The following is a 25,629-nucleotide window of genomic DNA, read 5'->3' on the forward strand; positions in this document are numbered from 1 at the left end:
GAATACAAACTCTACTTATTCCATACTAATATACAATGGTTCATAAAAATCCAAAATGTTCTCTCTTTTTGAAGTTACGTATAAAAAGAAAACATTTCTTTGTAACTTGATTACTCCAAAAACTTAGAATAGATTGATATATTTCAAAATCATAGTATCAGCACTAAAGCATCATAATTTCCAATGTTCAGGACAAAATACTTAAGTTTCTTTAACAGACCAATGTGAGGAAGTTTTTCAGTCATTATAATGCATCATTTTCTTCCATTGTCAGAGAAAGAAACTGATGCTATGTTATGGATGTAGTTTGAAAAATCACATTCAAATCCTGCCACAGATCATGTAGCAACATTTTCCAGAGCTACATTCAACCAAAGAATGGATTAAACTCATCTTTCAAGTTGAAAGATTAGTTGCAGTTTACAGCCTTGCTTATGATGTGTTTAAATCTAATGAAACAAGGAAAGCAATATTCGGAGACAAATCTAACCTTTCTGAATTAATGTTACATTCAAAGACCCATAATTATCTACATATTGGATTTAATTTGTTGGGGATTTTTCCACCTATGCTTATGAGAAATATTAGCCTGTGGTTTTCTTTGCTTGTAACATCTCTACTTGGTTTTCGCACTAGGGTAATGCTGACCTTATAGGATGACTTAGAAAGTGGCCTCTCAGCTTCTATCTTCTAAAAGAGATTGTTGAGAATTGCTATAACTTCTTCCAAAAGTCTATCTGATTTCTTACTACCTGGGCACTTGATACGCCCTTTACTTATTTTATTGGATGTCTTAGAGCTAAATGCTTCCAGCTTTGGGTCTGAATTTTATTGTTAGACGAAGTGTGGCCATGTTCTGTTCATATATGCAGCTTCTCAGAGGCAAGCAAATGTGCCATCCGTCACTTTGGCACTATCTCCTTAGAGAGCAGGGATGAAAACCATAATCTCCAGAGCCAGAAGACTTGGTTTAAATCCCAGCTCTGTCACTTACGGTCACCTAATTCTCTGTCACTCAGTTTTCCAGTTCAAAATGGGATAACAAGAGTACATGCCTCACTGGGTTGTAAGAAGAAATAATGTAACATTATGCAAAGTATTTAGCACAGTTCCTAGATGATGGTACTGGTTAGGCTGGTTGACTCTATTCTCTTTCTCTGCTCATGCCCACCGTTTGAGAATGTTGGGCCATCTTGCCCGGAGGCGGCATTCTGAGACTGGTAGTGGGGTGGGGAGAGGTAGGGAGCAATGACATAAAAGGATATGATGTCTAATGATCACAGAGCCACTTCCCAGCCCTGCAACATCTATTTCTTGATTTTTTAATTGAAAAATAGACTTTTATCCGAATTAAGTCATTGCTATTTCGATTTTAGCTTTTGTATGCAAGTGAATCCAATTTTTGTGATATAGCAGATGAGTAGCATCTGAAATCAGAGCAGGACAGTGGGAAAACAGACCAATGGGTGGAAACACCCACCGGACTCCATGGCCTGATGACCAAGGTCTGCAGAGGCCATCTCTGTTCTCTAGAGCCCCCTTGAGGCGAAGGTGAGCAAGGATGTTTATTTAGGGGAACATTCCTGCCCACCAGGTTGTAACCTTCCAACCTGGCAAAATGGAAGAATCAAAACCAGATGCATGTCATTTAAAGAAAATCAAGACATGTCATATTTCTCACATATATGGGTTATTTGAGATTACCAACCACAATGGAGGTTCAGCTGTCCTTGGGTTTTGTAATTTATCCCAGAATCCTTTTAATACAACCCTCTTTATGTGATCTGTTTAAGTTCATTCAAAGTGAATTTGGTATTAGCACACAGACCCTACCTATGCAGACACATTAATTTCTTAAGGTGGCTCTTTCTTTTATCTCTGGCTAGGAATATTTTAAATTATATTGTCAAATTTCATTTTTAGGATTCTGATATCCCACTTGAAGTGTTTTTCTTTTTTGAAGAGTCAGTTCCTGGGACCGCGTCCATTTTCTGCTTCAAATTTGACGTCTGCATTTTCAAAGTATAGAGCCTCGTTTTACCCCCTCCTGATCCCCCATGACCTCTTTCTTTCATTTTCTTGTCTTTTTCCAGACAACCAGCCAGTTGTTCTTTATTGATCTAAATCAAGTCCAGAATGGCAGTTCTTGCTGCTTCCTCCACCAGCTGAGCAGGGAACTGTCAGCAAGGCGAGCCAAGAATTTGTCAGCTGAGCTGCAATTCTTCCTGGAGAATTACACTACCTAGGGATGTGTGCTTCTTCAATCTTTCAAATGTGGTTTTACACATCTGGAGGACATTGGAACAGATTCTTAGGCATGTAGTGAATAACACCTATGGGACTTCTTTGTTATTTAAACCATCTACAGATCCAACCCTTTTAAACTGATTGACTACTAAAGTAAAGCCAATGCTGGAGAGAAGAAACTGGAAAAAACCTTGAGAAAAACAGGCACCAGAAGTGTGAAACTTGAGACTCGTGCTTTGCCACTAATTCATTCCATGAGCATGAGCAAGCCACTCTTATGTGGGTTTTTCTCTTCCCTTCCATAAAGTAGGACTGATTCTCTCTTCTGAATAGCTCTCAAAACTGTCGGTTAAAGGGCTTAGACATAAAATTAAGTTCCACTCCAATGTACAGTAGGCTCATGATCTTAATGGGCCCCAAATTCTAGCCTCTCATTTCCGTATGAATGATTCTTGCAGCTATACACAAGGAAGGAGACCAACATTTATCTGCACACGCTCTGTACCGACTGCACAAGCTATGTACACATGGTACTTTCATTCCGTATTCACAGTAGTCCCATAGTGTATACATTAACTCACTGATGTCTAAGTTCATTTTGTAGACCAGGCTCAGGGAGTTTAAAGGGCTTATTTGCTAAATATTTCAATGCTCATAAATTTTAGAGACAAAATTCAAAGTCTGGGTTTATTCTCAGACTGGTACCTTTGTGCCCATACCACAGACAGAGAGCCGATGGGATGGGAAATGGTAGCTGGATTTCAAGTTAGTCTTAAACAAGCCCTTTTCTCCTTGTCATGAAGAGAAAACACTGGAAGTAATTCTTTTCCCTACAGGACACAGCCTGTAACATCCAAAACAGGAAAGGCTTTAGAAACCCATGTTATGGGTGCAGAAGGAGAGGCTTGGATGGGTATAGTTTGCTCAACAACAGAGCAGATGTGTGGAGATGGTCCGGGAAGAAACTCCAAGTTCATCCGTGTACTTCCTCATTTAACTTACTGCCCATTAGGATCTGCACCTACATGGTGAGGAAAATAGTTCTATAATAGGTACTGAAAAGTGCTTTTTTTGGGCTGGAGGCATGGCTCAAGTGATAGAGCACTTGCCTAGCCCTTGGTTCAATCTCCAGTACTACCGAATAAGAAAAAAGGAAAAAAAAAGAAAAGAAAAGAAACTACTGCTTTTGCTAAAAGCACTAACTTCCACTTGCACAGGCAAATGCTCCCCCCATTTTGCATCTGTCTCCTTTGCTCTGAGCCATTCTTTCCTGGTCACCTTGAATTCCAGGAATGAAAAGGCTGACAAACATTTTGAAGATTCAAATATATACCCTGGAGGCCAATGACTTTCTGCTTTCTTCTTGGCTGACCTGGAGTTTGAATTCAGGGCCTCTCACTTTCTGGGTAAGCACTCTACAACTTGACTACACACCTCACCCTTTTTTACTTTAGTATGTTTTTCAAATAGGGTCTCACATTTTCCCCAGACTAGCCTCTACTGTGACTGTCTTATATCTGCCTCCTGAGTAGCTGGGATTTCAGGTGTATATCACCATGCCTGCCTGCCTCCCCCGATTTTCTTAGATAAGAAGGGTCTCCCTAACTTTTCTGACCAGGATGGCCATGATAGAGTAGCTTGGATTACAGATATGCACTACCATACACCAATGACTGTCTTATCACAACAAAACCCTGCCTCACCAATACCGAGATAATGGTCAACTGGACCATACCTTTGACCATGCCTTTGATCAGGACTGCTTAATTTTGCATACCCCTTGCTCCCTGACCCAATTCTTCCTTTAAACCTGAAGTCATGTCAGTACCCTGAAGATGGGCTCAAATGCTTACCATCCCTTTTCCCAACATAGCATAACTATGTTGAACAAATCCTTTTCCGCCTTTTCACCATTACTTCCATTTGCTTTTTTGGGGGCAAGTGTCTGGATCTGAGATGTTGGAACCACTGGAGTTGGGCCTCTGGTCTAGGATTCTGATTGCAGTTTTAGGAATGTAACTATAGAACAGGTAGATTCTCACCTATCTCTAGAGCTTACAGCTTCAGAAGAGGAGTTATGGAAAATGTCATTCCATACATGGATGTGAACGTCACCAGTAACAGGTGTTATGAAGGAGAAGCCCTTGGTGCTGGGAGAGCACAATAGGGGGCTTTGGGTTGCTTCAGAAGATCAATAAATGCTTTCTTGAGGGAGAGATGCAAGAGCTGAGGGCTGATGAATGACTGCAAGCTAGCTGGGGGGAGCAGGAGCGAGGGCATTTGAGGTGGTGGGGTGGAGGGTGGTGTGAGAGATTAGAGGGGGAGGGCGAAGACAGATAAGAGCCTGCGGAACACATAGGTGTTGGTAAGAAAACTGATCTTTATCCTAAGAAATGCTGAAAGGTTTATCTGAATCTTAGTCCCATTCCTCGCCTTGAATTACACTGAAAATAATGTCGATAACAAATGATAGAACAGGTAGATTCAATTTGATGTATATCTATGACACATCTAAAGGCAAAAACTAACAAACAAAAGCTTGGACAAAATTCCTTTAGTCTCTTGCTATAGCAAGGGACTTTTCTGGCCACCTGGGGAGTCAAATGCCATGTTTTTCTGCACACGTGATTTGTGCACAGTGATCTGTGATAGGTGTGCAGGATGCACACAGTCACATACTTTACATATACTTGTTCATCTTGGCAAACGATGTTTTGACATTCGTGATTCAGAATAACACATCTTATTGTGATTAATCTCATTTAATTCCAATTAATATACTCTTGGGTCATTTGATCTGCAATTACTTGCTGTCAGCGTGATGAAAATAATGCCCTCCCTTGACTTCTCCACATTATGGCAATTCAATTGAGAGGTCTTCCCTGGTGCTATCAAATTCTACTCTCTGGTTTGAGAACATAGAGAAGATGCAGGTGCACCATTCTTTGCCAATTTGGAAGGCCTGTGATCCAGCCCATTTGCCCTGTTGGAGGTTGTTCTTCTGTATTCAGCATGATGTTACAGTATTTGGGGCCTTGCTGACCCTGGAGGTCTGCCCTGGTGAGCCAATTTGCCTTTTATGTGCAATTAATCAGCCCAGAGCTCATATTCCCTATCACTTCTTTTTTCAAGTTCTGATGCTAGTCTAATCATCCCAGGAGTAGGTACCAAACAACTAGAGAAAAAAACAAAGAGCACACTGATATTATCCAAACCTACCAACTCTATGTTTGCTTACCCTGCTCACCTGCTCCATCCCACAGAAACCACAAAAAGTCTCTTGCTTACATGTTCTCCCTGGTGCTTCCACACATGGTCCTGTAAAGCGTGGCATGTGCCTTCCCCTGGGAAAAAATTCACTCCTCCCCAGAAGTCATCTCCTAATCTGTTGTCCTCACCATACCTGAACAATAAAATCTACATTGTAAAGCATCTTCTTCAGACTTTTCTTTCATTCTCTCACCTGGAATCCCTCTGGTCGCCGGGCACATGTGAATGAAAAGACAGACTTTGGAGCCTGGCTGATCTGAGTCCATCGCCCTGCTGTGTCCCTTACCAGCTGAGAAGATGCTCATGCTGAGGCTTTTCCCTCCCTTCTGACCCTCGCTCATCCATGGCCATGAGGGTCATAGGGTTGACTAAGGATTAAATGAGGTAATTCAGGTCAGACATCTTCGTACCAGACCTAAACCATTTTGCTGCTTAACACAGCCTGGTTCCATCCTCCCTTCAGTAAACCAGGATCTTCCTTTGCTGTCTGATTTTCTCAACCAATTCTACTGTTCAGTTACCCAGGAATATAAAAAAAAATCTGTGGATGATTTACTGGAAGCTTTTCAACCTTTGCCTCCTGTATTTGTCAACGTCCAGCCAACCAGAGCCTTTTATTTTCCCCTTCATAAGCCCTTTACAGGCTCTGGCAAGCTCTGAGAGTGTACTTTTGATGATCTGCTTAGACCCAGCATGCTCACTTGAGCTGCTCCTCTCTTGCATGGAGGGCTTATCACAGTGCTATGAAGAGCACAGAACCTGGAGTTGGCCTTGAGTTCAATTTCTGGCTCTGCCTCTTATGTGTGACCTGAACCATGGCGGTTAACTTTGCAGGCTGTAGGGTCCTCATTTGTAACAGCAGGATGAAAATGTGCAATGCCTATATCCCAGTCCTGTTTTGTGAAGCAGATGGGATGATCTATATAGAAGTGTAAAGTATAAAGAGATCTCACTCTAGGAAGGAATAAAAGTAAATGTACAGGAGCCTGTGGAAGTGGCCACTGTGATTTTTTTTCTGTGTATCCTGTACTGTCCTCTCTACATCCGATATGCCTACATCCTATCCCTGCTATCTTAGGCCTCCCACTGCCCAATCCTTCCTCCCTTCCCTACCCCCAGTGGTTGTCCTCAGAGCCCAGAGTGGAAGACCTTCCTTTTTCCCTTCTCTCAAGGAAACACAATGGAAACATCTGTGACAGGGGCAAAGAAAATGGCAGGAAGATAAAAAGTAAAAGAAAAATCAATCGTGTGTGTGTGTGTGTGTGTGTGAATACTTACTATGTTCCAGAAATCTGTCAGGTAAACCTCTTAACTATACAAAGTACAGATTTATAGTGTCATGGCTTTAGAGATGATGCTCAGATGTGCAATAATTAGCTAGGAAGTGACCCATCCTAGATTCAGAAAGGACTTTTTGAGCCTGAGCTTTTAGCTGTTCTGATTATCTTGTTCTCCAGGCAATAAACATTCATTGACCATCTACTAGGTGCTAGGTGCAATGCTGGGTTCTGGAACAGTTTCTTTCTAAAGGAAAATAACTTTCAAAGGATCTCCCTCAGATCTTATTATAAAAACTCCCTTCAGCCCATCAGAGGGCAGTAGACACCTCCCTAGGAGCCAACATTGTTCCTGGCACTGATTTTTTGCTTTCACACCTGATTCTGATGCTTTCTCTGTGTTCATCTTCTGCACTAATGAGTGAGCTGCTTCTCAGTGTCCTCTTCCACTAACTATGGGCCAAAACCCCCATAGAACACAAAAGGTTCTCATGGAGGAAAGGAACATCTCCACCCTAGGCAGAGAATAAACACAAGGGGACGAGGAAAAAAGAATGATAAAAAAAGATGGTGAAAGAATAGTTGTAAAATGTCTGGTATAGAATGGATTTCCTCAGAAATGTCAGCATTTTCAAAATGCAATGTTGATACCCATTGCATGTTGGTACCACCCCTGGTGTTGGCCAAAGAAAGCACTAAGCTTGGTATCACTCAAAGTCAGAGTGATCCAGGGTATTGATTGTCATGGAATTTCAGTCAACACTCCTTCAGTGTGCATACTGAACACAACACTTTGTACTAGATAGTGTGCTACTGAGGGGAACACAGTGTTCAACAAGATGTGGCACTTTCTGTCAAGGTGTGCCAGTGGAGCTTGGAGAGAGGAGAGTGAGGGAAGTTCTTCAGAGAGCCAATTAGAGGTTTCTCTACAAGGCGCTGTCATTGACACTTATATTCTGATGTTAATAGCCTATTCGATTAAAGTTTTGCGGAGGCCTCTCCATACTGAGCCGGCCACTTAAATCAGGTTTACCTGCTTGCCACTCAGTCAATGATTGTCCTCTTTCAGATGGGACAAAGTCTCTGCTTGATCAAACTTTAGACAGGCTCCTCTGTTTGACTAGATCCTTTAGACCCTGTCTTCAGCCTGTGTTTAGTTTTCCCAAGAGAATGGTGAGAATTCTTCCCCCTTGATATCCGATCAAGTCCTTCACCTCCACAGCTAGTGTCCAAGTCCTGGTCTGCCTTCAGCAAGAATCCTGCTGGGTTCAAGAGATCTGTTACTCAGCACGCTGAGGATAGTCAATGACGACATATTGGTGTCTCAAAAAGTGTAAAGAGAGTGGGTATTTTTTCTTGCTCTCACCACAAAAGCGATGGCTTAGTGAGGACATGCTCAGGGTGATTAAACTATTCTACATATACCTCTGATACATGACATTACACACATATATTGTGTATATACCTCCAGACATTGTTATTCATGGGAAATACACATAATTTTCTCTGTTAATTAAAATAATTAAATCTGGGGAAAATGGGTTCTGTTAGGTCAGTTAACACGAACCTCTTACCCCCGTCTCCTGTCAGTAATTTTCCAAGCACTCATGTCTCATCTGCGTCTTGGCTGTCACTCTCTAGCTGTATTTGAAGTTGAGCCCCATCTCTCTTCTCTATCGCAATAGTCTTGAATAAAGTCTTCCTTATTATTTTATCAAGAGTCAGAATAAGATTTTTTTCAACAGGTCCCATCTGTCCTGGAAGCCTTCCACGATCCCCAGGCTGAAACGAACACTCTCTTCCCCCTCCATCACTGTTTGCTGCTACTCACCTACCTGTCGTCCCACAGCACTGGGGTTCTATGAGGGTGGAGACTATGTCTTACTCATTTTGGAATTATTGCTAGCTGGCATAGCTGCTGAACTTCAGTAAATTTTTAAAAATGAAGCAATCACTTGCTTAAATTGGGGTTTTCTGTAGTATCTAGTGACCAATGCTAGCCATACTAGGAGAGCTTCACAAATATTTTGAGATAGGCTGATTGCTAAAAGTAAGTAGAGATCATGTGATATGTGGTCTATGGACCAGCAGTGTGGGTGCCACATGGGGTTTTGTTAGAAATGCTGAATCTGGAGCTTTACCAGCTGAATTGGAAGTTAATGCACTCCTCATTTGTGGTTCATAGGCACATGGAGGTTTGATGCAGGTCAAAGACAAGATAAATTGCTGATGACTAGGCTTATTCTATTAAGATCCTTTCAAAAACAAAGATTCTATAATCTTTTGTGGTTTTTTTTTTTTTTTGGTAGTGTTGGGGTTTTAACTCAGGACCTCACATTTGCTAGGTAGGTGCTCTACTGCTTGAGGCACTCCACCAGCCCAGATTCTATAATCTTATGTTGATCTGAATTCCTGGGAAAATAAGAATTGAAAACACGAGTACCTTATAGGCTTCTGCTTGATTTTCAGTGCTCTTATTTAAACTCTCTGAGCTTCTGTTTCCTACCTTTAAAATGGACAGGAAGGTAAAACAGGTCCTGTCTACCAGTGGGAGGAGGAAGGGCAAAAAGAGAAAGTGAAAGAGGGTGAATTGGTGGATGTATTTTGTATTTGTGTTTAAAAACAGAACAATGAAACCTGTTGAAATTGTTCTCAGAAGGAGGGGAAGGGAGAGGTGGGAGAAAGATGGAGAGGGTGAATCTAATTAAGATATATTGTAAGCACATATGCAAATGTCACAAGGTATCCCTCTGCTTCAACTATTATATGTTAATTTAAAAATGACAGAAAAAGAATAAAGAGAAGCAAGGAACACTAAAAAATGGAGACAATACCTACCTCATATTTTCTGTTGTAGAAGAGAAAGGTGACCACCCAGTGTTAAGGCGCTTGTTTGCCTCTCCTGCTTCCCAGTCCTGTGGTCCCCATTATCTGTGTTTTGGGATAGTTCCTGCCATAATGAATCAGCAGCTGAAAGGGCTGGGCTCTAAGGGAGGGGCCCAGTGCTGTGGATTAGTCTGTAGTGGGTGAGGGGACAGCATACGAGACCAACAGGGACTCCTATCTGATTTGTCCCACGCTCATTGTCCAGTTGCCCTATACTTACATCACTCCCATCCACCAAGCTACAGAGAACAGTCTTGGAGTCAGAAAAAAATAGTTTGAGTTATGGCTATACATTTACTTATTCTCACTAAACCTATTTCCATGTCTAATAAAATAACAATCCCTAGTGAGATTTCTGTAAGCCACAGAAGCAACAAATTTAGCACAGGAGCATGCAGTAAGTGCCCCATAATGGTGGCTGTGGTTGGTTATGGGCAGCTCTGAACAGTATTAGAATGTTAACAGTAGATCCACTGTCAGAGGACAGGTTTCTGGAGATGTCTCCCATCATTTTTTTTCTGCTGGACTAGACGTGAATTATGCTCAAGTATGCCAGTTGATGAAGTTCCCAGGCTCAGAATTGCCTTTTGTTTACAAGACATACTAGACTGTGGAACACATCTCTGTGTAGGTGTTCCTTAGACTTGGAACCTGAGAGTGACTAGCCTGGTGTGACACAGCCAGCATGAGCCACTAGAAGACAGAGGCACTTATGAGAAGCTTATAGTGCACAATTTTGAGGACACATTGCCAGTCTGTAAGAGCCCTCTCCCCTCTCACTGTAGGATGTTGGTATAAGTGGGGTGGGGTAGTTTTTTTCACCATAGTAAATGATATATTTGACCTTGTAAAGGTCTGAATAGTAAATGTCTCTGAGAAGCATGCAGAATCAAAGCTGAAATGTTAATAAACCAGCTAGTATGGGTCCACGTGTAGAAAAGGAGGAGGAGTCAAGAATTTTTACATTGGAGTTCAAGCACCAAAAAAAAAAAAAAAAAGAATTCTTAATTGCTGTATCTTTTTCCCTTGTAGAGGTGAGAAACTGAAAACCTATATTCACACTATATCTACACATAATAAACATCCATCCTAACCCACAAAGGACTTCAGTCAATGGATATATCCTAGAAGTTGCTATACAACTTTTAAGCTGGTGGAAGATGACCACTGTCATTGTCTGGTGATGAGGCAGCTAAGTTAGGGACATTCCTGTGGCAATTCACATTGCCTGAGGGTCCTAGCTATTTGCCAGACCTTCCCAGCAATGCATGCACCCATGGGGAGGGTTAATACCATCTGTCATAAATTGTCACCCAATATACTGTGTAAGAGTTATGAAATTATGTATGTATACCTATCTTATGCATTGCCTTGCATATGTAAGCCTATTTTTCATTGAAAACATTAAACTAACAAAACAACTGGATTCCACCCTTAAGAAAAAAAATGTAACACAGAGCTAAGAAGCATGTGTGGCAAAATGTTAACAACTGGCCAGTCTAAATGGAAACTACACAAAAGTTGTTCATATTACTCCTTGATTCTTGTTTAAGTTTGAAAACGTAGAGTTTCAGGAATAGATAGATGAAAACAAAATGGAACTAATGCTGTTTATGTGGATGTGAGGTGAAACCAGCCTTAGCATTGTTTATTTTTCTATTGTTCAGGCAATTGTACCTCAATCACATGGAGAAGACTACACCTGATACAGTTTTGTATTCACAGTGCTCATCAAGTAGATGCTCAACAAACTATTCATACAAGTCAGGAAGAAAGGGCATTTCTGATGTCTCTACAGCCCTTATTTCTGCTTTTGGCACCATGGCAGCATAACTTACCAGGACTCTAGTGAAGAGCTCAGCTCCTGTGAGCCCTGCCAATCATTTCAAGATCTCATCGTAGCCTCATTGATCAGATTGGTCTTGGTACCACACCCGGACCCTTTCCCAAACTTACTGGCATTCTTTCATTCCAGAAGTCATGTCTCTCAAGATGATCTGAATGCATTGGAACAAACCAATCACCATATCTATTTATCACTCCCAATCAGAAACACTACATTTTGAGGTGTCCCCCATACCTCTTTCAGACATTGCCAGTCATTGAAATGAAAGGTTGCTTACTAAGAACATTTTTGTTAAATAAACAAGACCATGGTATCTGTGACATCAGATTCTATGGAGATAACTGGCAGATAATTGACATTTTATAAGTTTTAATTGCATTAAGATGAAAAATAGACAGGATTTTAAAAAATGAGGACAACAAAATATATCACCATTTGAACTAATTGTATAATTGTGTAAGCTCAGTAGCGAAGCTGATTATAGTGTCACATGGGAAGGTGGTAGCATGTATTATTGGAAGGTAAATTTTTTTTGGTAGTACTGGAGTTTGAACTCAGGGTCTCTGCCAGCTCTCTCTCCCCGCTTTTTTTCCCTTTTTTGGTTATCTTCCAGATAGGGTCTCACGTTGTTGCCCAGGCTGGCCTAGGGCCATGATCCTCCTACCTACACTTCTCACCTAGCTCACCACCACATCCAACTTATTTGTTGAGATGGGACTTTACTTTTTGCCTGAGCTGGCCTTGAACCACAATCCTCCTGATCTCTGCCTCTCATGTAGCAGGAATTACAGGCATGTACCAACATGACTGGCTAAGTCATAGATTTTTAAAGCCAGTCAGATTTTGGTTCTAATCCTGACACCTCCATCTCCATTTATAATCCACATGATTGGGCAAGTGACACTATTTCTCTGAGAGGTAGTTCTATGAGAGGGATAATAATACCTTTCTATAACACGGCTGAGAGTACCATCAGTATCAACGATCATAGCAGTCTTGGGTCAATAAATGGAAGCTCTTAGAATCTTTACCAAGAGTGAGCAGGCAGTGTCTGAGAGGGGATTTTAATTGTGTGTCTCCACTAACACAGAGCTCCCTAAAGGCCTGGTGACCACAATGAAGCCTTAACTCAAAGACAGTGGAGTCTTTGAAAGGAACAGAATTAAAGTGGGGTCTGTCCTTTCATGACCAGGCACAAAGAAGCTATTAGTCAACTCAGCCAATATGTGCTCTGTAAATCAGCACAACACGTTCAGAGAGATCACTTTGGAGCAGTGTGCTGAGTTGGGACCCAGGAGGGAGCTAAAAACTTTGTGACTCTACCTGGTCCATGTAATCTAGGAAACAACTTAGGAGAAGCATTTGGGGAATTGAACCCTGCTGTCTAGATGGGATTAGAGACTGCCTAGTTCTATTTCACCTGGATTTTTAAGAAATACATGAGCACAAAAAGATTTGGAGAGAGCTTGTTGTCTGGCCTATGTGTTATTGAATGGATGTTGAAGGAAGAAAACTAAAAACCAAAAATCTTCCTCTGTAGATTCAAGTCCTCTTGTCTATGTATATTGTCTAGGTTACATAGCTTTGGATGCAAACAACAAGTGTTGGGTTTAAATTCTGGTTCTGCCACATCTTGCCTATGTGAATTTGGGGGCAGTTACTTAATCTGAACAACACACTCAGCTTCCTCACTGATAGATAGTAAATCAACTTTGTAGTCTTGCTCCAAGGGTTCAGTGAGCTAATGCATGCAAAAGGTGGTTTTTAAATGACTTTAGTTCTCCTGGACACTGGTGTCATGGGGGTTACCCCACGAGGGCTCTGTTCTCACTCTCAACAGAAAGCCAAGGTAGGATGAAAACATCAGTGTGACCCATCCAAAAGTTTGTTTTACCCCAGAGAACTGATACAAACATATTGCCATCCTTTGCAATTACATCTGCCAAAATGTCTGCGCTCTGCACGCATGGGGTGGGGCTGACACTGAGTGGTTGTTCCCAAGGTGAGTTCTGGGAATTAGTGCTGTTCTGTAGACATCAGCCTCCCCTGGGCTGGCAGCCTCTCTGTTGAACTTGGGCATCAGCCAACATCTGAGCTTTAGCTTTAAGTGGGATAAGCTTAGAGTGTCAGGTACCTACCTGTGGGGAAATAGGATTTTCCTCCTGTTGGTGTGGAGTGTCAGCTTCTGGCATTAACAAATTCCATGTACATGAAACAACATAATATCAGTTCATACTTATTGTCTCATAGTAATTAGCTCCTTCTTTCATTTTCTCAAGTGACTCAGTTTAGATGACAAATCATATGGTCACTAGCTGTGCCCATAAACACAATGAAAAACAGGTGGCTGGGCATGATTTAGGTGGCAGGACAAATTTAAAAGCAAGCTTTAGGGAATTAAAATTTGATTTTTAACACCAAGGAGACAGTGCAACGGATTTCCAACTTGAGCTGAAGTAGCTGGTAATGATTAATTCAAAATCCATTTACTAGCATTGGCTTCTCTGGGAAAGGGAGAATTTGTGTGTGTGTGTGTGGTTATGTGTGTGTGTGTGTGGTTATGTGTGTGGTTGTGTGTGGTTATGTGTGTGTGTGTGTGTGTGGTTATGTGTGTGTGTGCATGCATGGAAGAGGGAAAGGCAGTGGTGTGCTGCTGGTAAATATTTAACAACTGGCTCTTAAGGTGGGGGGGCAACTGAACATGGGATTTGAAAAGACATGCACACAGTAACTTCTTGTGAGCCTGTCAGAGCTGGCTCTCGCATATCACTGAAGAACTGATCTTAACATTGCTTTAACTCTTTTTTTGCAATGGTTTACTTTTTACAGTATTCACACAACAGTTTTATAATAAGTCCTGCATATATGCTATGTATGCATATGCTCTCTCTTAAATATGTATGTTTCCATATACACATAAGCTTATCTATAGCTATGAAGACTAGTCCTGATTGCAATTTTCCTAATTTTGTATACATCTCAGGGAAATACCCACTTGAGCATGTCACAGGTAGTGGTCCCAACCAATCAGAATTCCGTGGGGCTCCATGACTAGAGGGTGAAAGGAATGGGGTGTTTGCTTTACTAATGATTCCCACAATGTACACATCCACTGTAGTCAAAGACCTGGCTTCAGTCATGAGACAGAAGCTAAATGGAAAATTTGAAAATGGCCTGAGGGTTAGAAGATAAAGCAAGCTCTAACCTTGGGCAAGGAGAAAAAAAAAGTTGAAAGTTCAAATGATGAGAAAGATAAAACTGAGAACAGAAAGCGTGAAGCCGCTGCTCGTGGGTTGTGATTTTGCCCTCTACACTGAAGTAAGTCTTGGTAGCCTCTTAATGTGGGGAAGAAACAGTCTGTACTTTCGTTTATTGAATGCAGCTTTCACTGGCCACATGGCAACTCAATACAGACAGCCCAACAGAAGGCAGGGCAATAACTCTTGTTCTCATCAATGTAAACACAACCTTAATAGTGAAGAGTAAAGAAAATGGGCAAAAAGTCCAACTGTGTAACGGTGAGGTGCTTGTCTACCCTCGGACAGGTCCAGAAGGGAGACTTAGGTCACCACCTCCCCCCATCCACAGTGAAGCAGGAGGAACACAGAGGAATCCGATCCCATTGTGCCTGTAGCCTCCTCATAGTCCTGTGATGAGTCTTCAGACTGGGTTCTTGTGAACTATTCAAGTTCTTCCAAAGGCCTGAGAGGTTTGTACCTTCCATGTGCACATTAATGGTTTCTTCCAAGCCCTTCCCTCACGATTGGTCTTTGCCCATAGAAACTGTGACTGGTGTGTTACCCTGGGCCTCCTATTTCCACAGTCCCTGCCGTAGCCCTGGGTTCTGGAGAGTAGGGAATTCAGTCATCAGCCTCACTGAGAACTGCTAATCTTGAAAGAAGCTGCACATGGCTGAATACTCATTGGAGAATCTTGACCTTCTTGCCGGATCATATTAGGATGTTGGGTGAGGCAGCTGATTTCCCTTTGGAGCCTTAAAGAATCAGATTGCCTATTTTGGATTCCCAGACCAAAAATAAACAAAATCCCCCAAACTAAAACAAACAAAAAAAATACAAGAGGACTCGGAGGACAAAGAAACAATCCCATTCCTGCAGATAGGGTGTCTACATAAGGTTCTTCTAAATGATTGGCTCAGGTCCTTGGTTTTCTCTCCCCTTGGGTACCCAGCTACATTGCAGGGAAAAGAAGGTTTCCTTTGAAGGAACATAACTTGCTCGTATTTCCTGGGATGAGTAACCCCCAGCACTCTAGCTTGCCTTCTTCCCCAGCTAGGATGGGGCCCGTAATTAACTGAAAGCAACAGGAACATTGGGAAGCCCTGCCTTGGTTTATGGTGGGTTGATAATCCTTCACTTGTTCTCAACCTTCTCTGTCCCATTCTTGAAGTGTCTTGTGTCATGGGCTGTTTTCCTCCACTCTGGCACACAGAGGCTGGTGGGATCCTTGTCCAAGATCTTGGAAGTGAGAGCAGCTTTGTGGGGCCAAAGAGACAAAGAAAAACAAACCAGTAAGCATTGCTCGATTTTGCCTTTGAAGTCTAGGCCCCGAATAGTAAGTGGCTCTTCCCCTGTGGCATGTCTCTCCTTAGTGGTGACCTTCTTGGTGCTAGCTGTTGTTCTCAGCCGTGAGATATTTCAGGGCAGCAAAGCCGTAGCGGCGAGACATGTCCTGTTGAAACTCTTCCTTCAGGGTTTTGAGACAGATGCGGTATTGCTTGTTGGAGCGGAACTTAGTGATGTCGAAGCTGGGGGCATGAGGCATGTGGACCATGTAAGCGTTTGGCAGCACAGTGAACTCGTACTCCTGGAAGGAGGAGACAAAGCAGTGTGAGACCCTGCAGGGGCCCTGGGTCATGCAGGGTGAAGGCCCATGTGACACTTACCTTTTGGGGGACAGTACTGAGGTTTGAACCCTGGGCCTTGCGCTTGCTAGGCAAGCACTCTGCCACTTGAACCATGCCCCCAGTCTTTTTGCTTTATAGTTCGTTTTTTGAGGTGAGGTCTCACTAACTTTTTTCCTGGGTTAGCTTCAAACTAAAATCCTTCTGTCTCTCTAAGTAGCTGGGGTTATAGGCAAGTGCCACCTTGCCAAGCCTCACTTGACACTTTGAATGAAGGAACTGGAGAATGATACCAAGAAGCAGGGCAGCTCATGGGAAGCACAATAACTTTGGATTGGAATGGGAGGGTTCAGAGCTGTCTTCATGACCTGTACAAAATATGTGACTTATCTGAGACTTAGTTTTTCTCATGTATGAAGAGAAAGTGATAATTTCTATTTTGAAGGATGACCACAAGGGTGAAACCAGAGTTGTATGGAGAGAGCTAAGCTGAACTCATAGGCCCGGAAAGGCTCTTGGTAAATGTGAGTTCCCATCCATGTGGTCACTCTAGAATGGAGAAGCCAAGGACTCTCTTGCTCAATTAACTGACATCCGTTTATGTAAAGTCCTCACAGGGTTTGATGAGCTTTGACAACCGCCACTGATAAGTTCGAGAGAGGCCAAGACAAGAATGAAAGCCAAGAAGAAAATGAAAACAAGTATTCAGCTGGACTGAAGCCTATCAGTAACAAAACTCTCCCACTTCTCCTTCTTACAAGTCATGCCATCATAAGAGTAGCCTCTATCTGGCAGGAGATAAGCAAAACCTCTCTCCCAAAGTAAAAGGCCTTTGAATAGCCAAAATAAGTGATAGAAATTTAGGACATGTAACTAAGAAAGAACCCAGTGCACCGTTTCAGTATGTATATTTTTTCTGGTTTTGGTCGTGATATCTGAGAAGCTTTGGTCATCTGGTTTCCCAGTCCAGAGCAGATGAGGAAAAAAAAAAAAACACTGAGAAAGGCAAATGGAGGACAGGAAAGGGAGCTGTGCTGGGCAGAATACTGACAGCAGCAAGAAATGGCAGCTGATGGTTAGGAGTGAGCAGGAAAACCATGGAGAGAGCTCTCTGGGGCTTTCCGTGTGGTACAAAACACACTACTAATCCCACCAGTCCCTTAAGGTGAGGCTCTGTTACCTGTCAGGTGTGCCCTCATTACTCCCTGAAGTCAAAGGACAATATGTAACACATTTTTAAGGGCATTCTAAAATTGTCTAAAACAAGGCCCAGGACTCAGTGCTGGGAAAATGAACTTTCTTTTAACTAGTTCACCTCAAAACACTGATGGATGCATGAATATCACAGTTCTTCTCAGCTGATACTGACTGCCTGTGAGCAGCAATGTCTATGACCAAGCAATACTTGGGGTCCCTCTGAGTATGACTAGTAACATGGATAGTAGGCCATGATTTCTTTTGCTCAATGTGGCCACTGTTCTACAACCTTCTACTGACCCCAGTGTGTCTCAATCATCTGGGATGGTTCTCAAGCCAGTGGATCCATGGGAAAGTTCTCCTGGTGATTCTCACGGTTGGTCACCACTGGACATCCAACCTTAGATTTTCCTGAATTTGAGGAGTTCTCATTGAGAAACATTTACACTGTGCTTCAGGAGAGAAGCCTTGGAGAAGAGTACATGCAAAGTGAGGCTGCAGGACCCAGGTATCCTGCTCCTAACTTAACCAGAACAGCTTGGCTTCTGTTTATTTAACATAGGTGTTGACAAAACAATGGCACATCTGGCCCACTGCGTGTTTGTATAAATAAGGTTGCACTGGAACACAGCTGTGCCCATTTGTTTAGGAAATGTTTATGATGGCACTACAGTGGCAGAGTTGGGACTCTTAGGCCCCACAAATTCCAAAACACTTACTATCCTTGCCTTCACAGAGTTTGCAGAAACTTGATTCTCACTTTTTAAAATTATGAGACTTCTTCTGGAGTAGTAAGTAGTATGGGTAAGCATTATGTATACTTATTAGTATAAGTACTGTAGAATGAGGGGTTTAAAGACTGAATATAGCCTAAAAATCACTGCTCTCTTAATTAAAGGGTGTAGTTACTTGCCTCTTAGTGGTTTGCTTTGTGTCATTCACATGGTATTCTAACGATGCTTTGTGAGTATTATATGACTCAAAGGCCAAGTGATGAATACTTATCATTTGCTTGTCTTCACTTGGGTTGGGTGAGGACAAGGGGGTAAATAGTTTGTCACAGGAAACTCACATTTGCCTGATCCTGGTCAGGACCCCAACACTCATGCAAGAGAAGAAGAAATAGTCCCTACCAATAGCCTCAAACATTAGGACCTGCCATATTTTCACTCTAGGCCCTTGAATATATCTTGTTCCTTCTTAGGTCTTTTTTTTCTTGTCTCCAAGGCCCCCTTTCAGCTCTAAGATCTAAGCCACTCTCCCGATCCCCACAGCACCAGGTGGATGTTCCATTCTGCTCACCTGTGCATCCAGTTCCATGATATGAGCGACCTTGTTCCAGCCAAAGCCCACAAACCTCCGGTCGTACTCAGGGCAGTCTCGTCTTACTACAACATATGGCTCGAAATCAGCTTCCCACTCAACCCGGTAAGGCGTGGTGGCAGTCCGCCACTTGGCGAAGTTTGTGGGTGCATGGCCTTTTGTCCAGACATGGTACCTGGCATACATGGAGAAAATCCATTGAGTGGAGGACAGGAAGTGAGCTTTCCAACCCTACTGATTGGGAGGAAGAAGAGATATGTGCTGATACAGTCCTTGTGTGGGTTGCAAAAGCTATGTTTAAATGCTAATCTTGGTTCATTTAAATGTGACTTGTTTGGAAATACGATCTTTGCAGTCCACTGTCTATGAACTTCACTAGAAAGAGTAGAGGTTACCATCCTGTGAAAAGGCCAGTGACCTCCTGGTACTCTGTGTCATTTCTATGTATTATGATTATTCCCACCAGAGACCACTGGTGACCTCCATGTCCCTCATCCTTGGGGCAGAACCTAGAAGTAGGATACCACTCCTGGAATTACCTTATATTATGTGGCAAAAGGGATTTTTTGATGAATATTATTAAGGTACCATTCAGGTGACCTTGGATTAATGAAAACAGATTTCTGAGGCAGATCAGACTTGTTCATGTGAGCCTTCAGATCTGGATCTGGAAGGAAGCAAAGATTTGTGCTGCAAGACACTTCTGGGGTCACAGAGTGAAGAGCTAGACTCTAGCTCTTTGCTGAGGGGGTGCCTGGCCAAAAGCTAGCAAGATAACAGGAACTTCAGTGTATGATCATAAGGAAAGGAATTCTGCCAGCAGCCAGAGAGTAGGAAGAGGGTCATGTGCACTGGAGAAGAATGGCAACTTTTCTGGGCACCTTGATTTCCATCCAGTGAGACCCTGGTCAGAGAACCTAGCCAATCCATGCCTAGACTGCTGATCCCCAGAGACAGTGGGATCGTAAATTTGCATTGTTTCAAGTTGTTATGTTTGTGACAATTTGTTATATACAGCAAAAAGAAAATGAATACAACCATGTAACAAGAACAAGAAGTTAGTATTTGTTAACCACTTACTATGTGTTGGGACTATTTTAAATGTATATATATAATATATATATAATGTTCTAAATTCTTATAATTTACCCAATGTCAGGTTAGAAATAGTGGTGGAGCTGGGATTCAAGTTCAGATAGCCTGGCTCAAGGGCTAGCACCCTTTCCTACTGGTTGGGTCCACCTCTCTTGTATGCCATTGTCCCTTGCACTCTGGCCCATGGAACAAGTACTTGATGACTGTACTCCACACTGAATAAATGACTGAATGAATGAGTTATTTAAAAACTTGTGAGGTAACCAAAGAAAGACCAGTGAGTGGGACAGGAATATGCCTGTGGAAGTTACAGAGATGGCAGAATCTGTGACCATAGTTAAGCCCTAATAGACAGGGCCAAAAGAAGATGTTACCCAGAGCTAGAAAGAATAGCTTTAAGAAATGAAAGGAAGACAGGCAGGGTGAGCCCTTGCTTAGCTGCAGGAGAAAGGAACTCAGAGTACTGGGTATCATTCTCTCCTTAGGGATGACTCTGTAGAGCAAGTGAGGCTGTGAGTGAGAGGGTCCTTATGGCTAGTGGCACTCCCATGGCAGAATTATGGCTTTTCTCTAATTTTCTCTTTCATCACAGAGGCTGGACTTCCACTGGACCCTCAGGGAACTGTCCAGTATGCTTAATGGGCACTTTGGCATAGGTGGGTTTTCTGTAATTGTGTTGCTGGGTGAGATGGGCAGGCTGGGGGAGGCAGGGATTTGAACAGCTCTATCAAAGAGGTAATGCCCACCCAAACCAATCACTTTAATGGAAAAAAAAAATGGAAAGGTTGAGCAATGCCATTTTAATGGAGAGTGAAAAAGGATACTGTGAGAGATGTCAATCACAGTTCTAATAAAAAAAAATTAGGCCAAGAGGCAGTTGATTTTCTATTTGTGAGCTTGCTGAACAATCACTCTTGATACCTAGTGCCTTTGATGGAGTGAATGCAACATAAATGATGGCTGGGAACCCATATTAGTTTCCAAGCACAGCATAGTGGAGCCATAGGTCAGGGTTCAAATCCTACCTCTGCCACTTACAATCTAAGGACCCCGAACAACAAAGCACTTTAATGGGACTTTAGTTTCCTTTGGTATCAGCTGGGAAAATAATACCTATGGAAACGAATTGCCTAGGAGCTTAAATGAGACAATACGAAGAGCTTGGCACAGAGCTGGCACACAGAAGGCATTCAATAAATGGTAGTTCCCTACTTGGCAGTTAAATAAAATGGTTAAATACAACAGCTGTGGAGGTAATCTATCTGGTTTGAATTCTGTTTAGCATGTGTAGGCAAGTTAACTACCTTGTGCCTTTGTTTCCTTCTCTTGGTGAAATGGGAAGTAATAATACCTATCTACTTCATGAACTGATGCTGACTAAATGAATTGATTCACATTGAGCATTCAGCAAAGTGTCTGATATGAAGTAATTCATTGAAGAATGAGGACATTGTAATTATTTCCCCTGTTTACCATCTAGATATGATATCAGTTCAGTGCTCTTGTTCTTTGTGATATTAATATTTAATGACCACTTTAGTTTTCCCTATCTTTAGGATCTGAACTCTTGGCCTATTATCATGTGGAAAAGAGGAAAAAAGAGAAGGGTTGGCAAAGACAGCTTTTCTGCTCATCTGGCTAGGGGCAGCTAGGGGGCAGCTTCTATCCACTAAACGTGGAACACAGACAGCATGCTAAATGGCTGGGCAGAACAGGACACAGTGAAGTTACAATCAACCTGCCATTAAAACAAGCGACAGCCTGAAAACTGCCAAGGAACTTGCTGTTAGTCCAGCAGACACTAGACTTGAGGGGCTGCTCTCTGAGCCCGGAAGTCCCAGGTAGCCTCAGATGTAGTGCCGAGATGATGAGACAGGCATTCTGGGCACACCTCACAGGATGCTACTGAGATCGGGGTGGGGTGGGGGGTTGAGGGGGTGGTTTGAGCAGTGGTTCTCAGACTCGATGTACACCAGAGTCACGTGGAAGGCTACTTCCAGCTCCAGGGTTTCTGGCTCAGGAAGTCTGGGCAGGCCTTTATTCTGTCTAACAAGGTTTCTGGCAATGTGCTGTCCGTGGCCCACGGCCCACACTTTGAGAACCGTGCCCCTACAGGATGTAGAGAGGTGCAGACACTTTCTCATGCCAGAGGTAGTAGGGAGTAGGTTTCTACTTCTGGGAAATTTAAGGGTTCATTACTTGAAGAGCAGGTGACAAAAGCAATTTCTTGGAGGGAAGGTCTGTAATTTAGCACTTGGCATGGTGGCTTGCAAGCTGTTGACCAGAGCAGCAATCACCAACACAGCAGGCCAGACCCCAGCTCTCACGCCCACAGACATGGCCTTGAAATGAATTCTCAGATTACCTGGGGGCGAAGATGGAAAGAACACCACCTTGGATATTTGCCAGGTGTTCAGACATCAGGCTACCGGAGAGTCAGGTGAAGGTTTATTCTCAAAGTCTCAATTTCAGAACCAGTTCTTACTCTGCTTCTCCCAACACTGACTGGTATGAAAATTAAGAACTCATCAGCAGCTCAGTGCTATTTTGGTTAAGAACACAGGCTTGAGGGTTCCTCAGACCTGGGATGATTCCCGGCTCTGCCATTTATTGGCCGTGTGTCATGGGACAAATTACATGGCCTGTCAGAGCCTCAGTGTCTTATAATACAAGGGGGATAATTGTATCTGTTTCAGATTCATTGTGAAGATTAAATAGGCTGATCACATTGTCTGGCACATATCGAGCACTTGAGAAAGGATAGTGTTATTACTTCTTTGTGGAAAGAAGAAAGGTCTGGTTTGGGGAGAATTATCTTTTCTAGGTCACTTTCCAGAATTCTGGATAGAGTATGAAGGCTGGATTGAATCCTGGCTCTGTGGGGACCTCTCTCTCCAGAAAATGTGAAAAATAATCTCTGCACTATTGAATGAACATCCCACCTCACAGTTATTCTCACAAAATAGTTTGAGAAAACCTTTTAGAAACTTTATAGTGATATGAAAACCTAAGTTGTTCTATCTGAAGTTTTTGATCTACAAGTCAGGTTGCCTAAGACTGTATGGGTTTGAACTCACAGTGTTGGTCATTCTTAGATTGTTCGAAATGGGTATTTCACTTTAGCAGAAGCAATGGCTCTATTCAGACTGCGTCATCAGGACAACCACTCCTCAGTCCCCACCACTACACTTAATGTCACAGCCTGTCCCCAGGAAACAGAACCCATTTGCACCTGTGCAGCATTGTCTCCTGGAGCACTGTGGACATGAGGTAGCACAGCACCCTGGAGTTCCTGCAGGAGTAGGGCCTGGAAAATGAGGGTTTTCTTTGAAGCTGTCATTCAAGCAGCAGGAAAGTTGGCTCCTCCCTAGCAGTGTGCAACTGGAGTCACATTGATGACTGCCCATGCCAGGTCTGAAGGGCTTAAAGAAAAGACCACTCACATGAAAAAGAAAAAGGACACCCAGCACTAGGGAGGGGTTGTTCACAGAATGAAACCCACTCAGCAAGTAAATGGATGGGCAAGTACGAGAGAGAGAGAGAGAGAGAGAGAGAGAGAGAGAGAGAGAGAGAGAGAGAGAGAGAGAAGAGAGGAGGGAGGGAGGGAGGGAGGGAGGGAGGGAGAGAGAGATAGAGATAGAGAGAGAGAGAGAGAGAGAGAGAGAATGAATTCAGAGCCAGGAGATGGTAGCAAGGTCCTATACTGAGTGTAGAAAAAAGGATGAAAAGAAATAAAATTGGCTTTCCTATTTAAACATGCCTGTCATTCCATCTGGACATATAGTACCTATCATTTATGCAGAAAGCAAAGTACAGGCATAGGGGAGGAGAGGAAAGAGAAGAGAGCAAAAGGAAGATTCCAAAGACATTACTGAAGTGAGCAGTGCTTTTTTTGGCCTTACAATGAATGAATTCCACTAAGTTCTGAGCCAACAGCTTGGATACTGGGCTTCTCAGGAGAGCGCCTTCTGGCACCACAGAGGTCAGCAGGGGTCACTTACCTGAATGTGAACAGAGTCCCCATATCAAGCATTGATAGCAGCTCAGCCTTTGACTTGGGGAAGGAGAGCCGGTAACGCAGTGTCTCGAATGCAGGGACAATCATTGCTTTCTTGGTGTTGGCGAGGTCAAGCTGGATGACAGACTTCCTGAAAGAGGGGGCAAGCAGAAAGACAGGGTCCCTGTGACATCAGGCCAAGGCCCTTCCCCATGAGGGTGGGTGGTAGTCAGCCTCACAGTTTAACATAGGGAAACTGAGACCCAGGGAGGCCAAGCAGCTATCCAAATTTCATGCAAGAAGCCCACACAGGAACTGACATTTGCAGCTGCTGATTCAGACAGCTGAATCTTCCTGGAGCGCAAACAAGAGGTGGGCTGGACAGAAGGGGCTGGTGCAACTTCCCACATGTTTGCAGTGTGCCTCTGTCACAGTCAAGTACACAGGGCGGTCTCAAAGCACTTCATATACACGATCGTTCTATATTATCACCGGACACATGGGGCAGGAGGACACAAAGCCCATGACAGAATGACCAGTCTATGACTCTACAACTCCTTGAATGATCTGGACCCTGACACAGAAGTACCCAGAGCGCCACCCCCCACCCCCCCCAATGCTGCCAGTATCCAGCCAGAGCTCTGGAGTGCCGCTTGGTGGTTCAGAGCTCTCCAGCCTCTCACTGACTCCAGCTCTGGTACCCAGCCTTCTGCTCTGCTCCTCAGAAAAAAGAGCTCTTGCCCGTCTGGATTTGTCTGCTCATTCTCAGCTCCATGCCCACCTCTTGGAAAGGGAGAAAGGCTCAGGGAGGGCCACACAGCATGAAACTTTTAGGGAACACAGACTGGATTTGAAAACTGGCAATGTCACTTTATGAGTCTTGTCATCCTAGCCAAGTAATTTAGCTTCTCTCTACCTTGAGTTCCTCCTCCCCAGAATGGTGGCAATAATGTTGTTGTGAACAAAGTAGTGGAGTACTGCTTAGCACACATGGCACAAGGCAGGCATGCAGTGAAAAATGGAAATGATTATATTGCAGGGCTATCATTACTCCCTGGGTTGATCCACTATGATCTCTTTTAGATATGACCTTGGTACTTCATTTTGGCTTCCTGCTCAGACTGCTGACTTTTGGGTGGTGAAGACATCTCTGAAAGAGAGAAAGAAGCCTTGCCTTGGATTGGAAGGGATTTTGGAAAATACTTGAGGAAGTAACCCCCCACAGTCATATAATTGCTTATTGTTGTATTAATATGTCACCAGTCAATAAAACTTTGAGCCTGTGCGTAAGCAAGGACTAGAGCTGGTCTGTAAAAGAGCAGCCATACTGTAAGTCAGTGACTGTGTTAGCCCAGACCAGTGTGGGATAGCACAGAGTTGCAGGCCAAGAGCTGCAGGTTTCATATCAAGCCCAGGCTATCAATGAAAACTAATATCAATGAAAACTAGGGGACTCTGGACCAGGTCAGAATAAGGACTACCTTTGGTTAAAGGTTAGTTTAACCAGTGAGCAGTGGAGAAGTGGTTAAGAGGTAGGTTGGAAGTTCATTTTTGAACCCTCTGAATGTTATTACAGTCCATTCTTTATCGCTACGCTTAACTACACACCAAAGTGAAATGTTGCCCC

General features: G+C 43.1%; 1 protein-coding gene across 8 annotated transcripts in view; it reads right to left on the minus strand.

The window, feature by feature from the left end:
• Nucleotides 1–14,862: 14,862 nt before the first annotated feature.
• Large1 (LARGE xylosyl- and glucuronyltransferase 1) overlaps nt 14,863–25,629 on the minus strand; it is a 502,729-nt gene continuing 491,962 nt past the window's right edge. For all 8 annotated transcript variants that reach the window (XM_074084325.1, XM_074084329.1, XM_074084326.1 and 5 more), the window contains 3 exons: nt 24,007–24,153; nt 18,890–19,085; nt 14,863–16,353 (listed from right to left, as the gene is read on the minus strand). In XM_074084325.1, the coding sequence (XP_073940426.1) occupies nt 16,156–16,353; nt 18,890–19,085; nt 24,007–24,153 (541 nt within the window). In that variant the 3' untranslated portion in view covers nt 14,863–16,155. The remainder of the gene's footprint in view (nt 16,354–18,889; nt 19,086–24,006; nt 24,154–25,629) is intronic.

This window comes from Castor canadensis, chromosome 8, assembly GCF_047511655.1.
Source record: "Castor canadensis chromosome 8, mCasCan1.hap1v2, whole genome shotgun sequence".
NCBI classification, from domain to species: domain Eukaryota; kingdom Metazoa; phylum Chordata; class Mammalia; order Rodentia; family Castoridae; genus Castor; species Castor canadensis.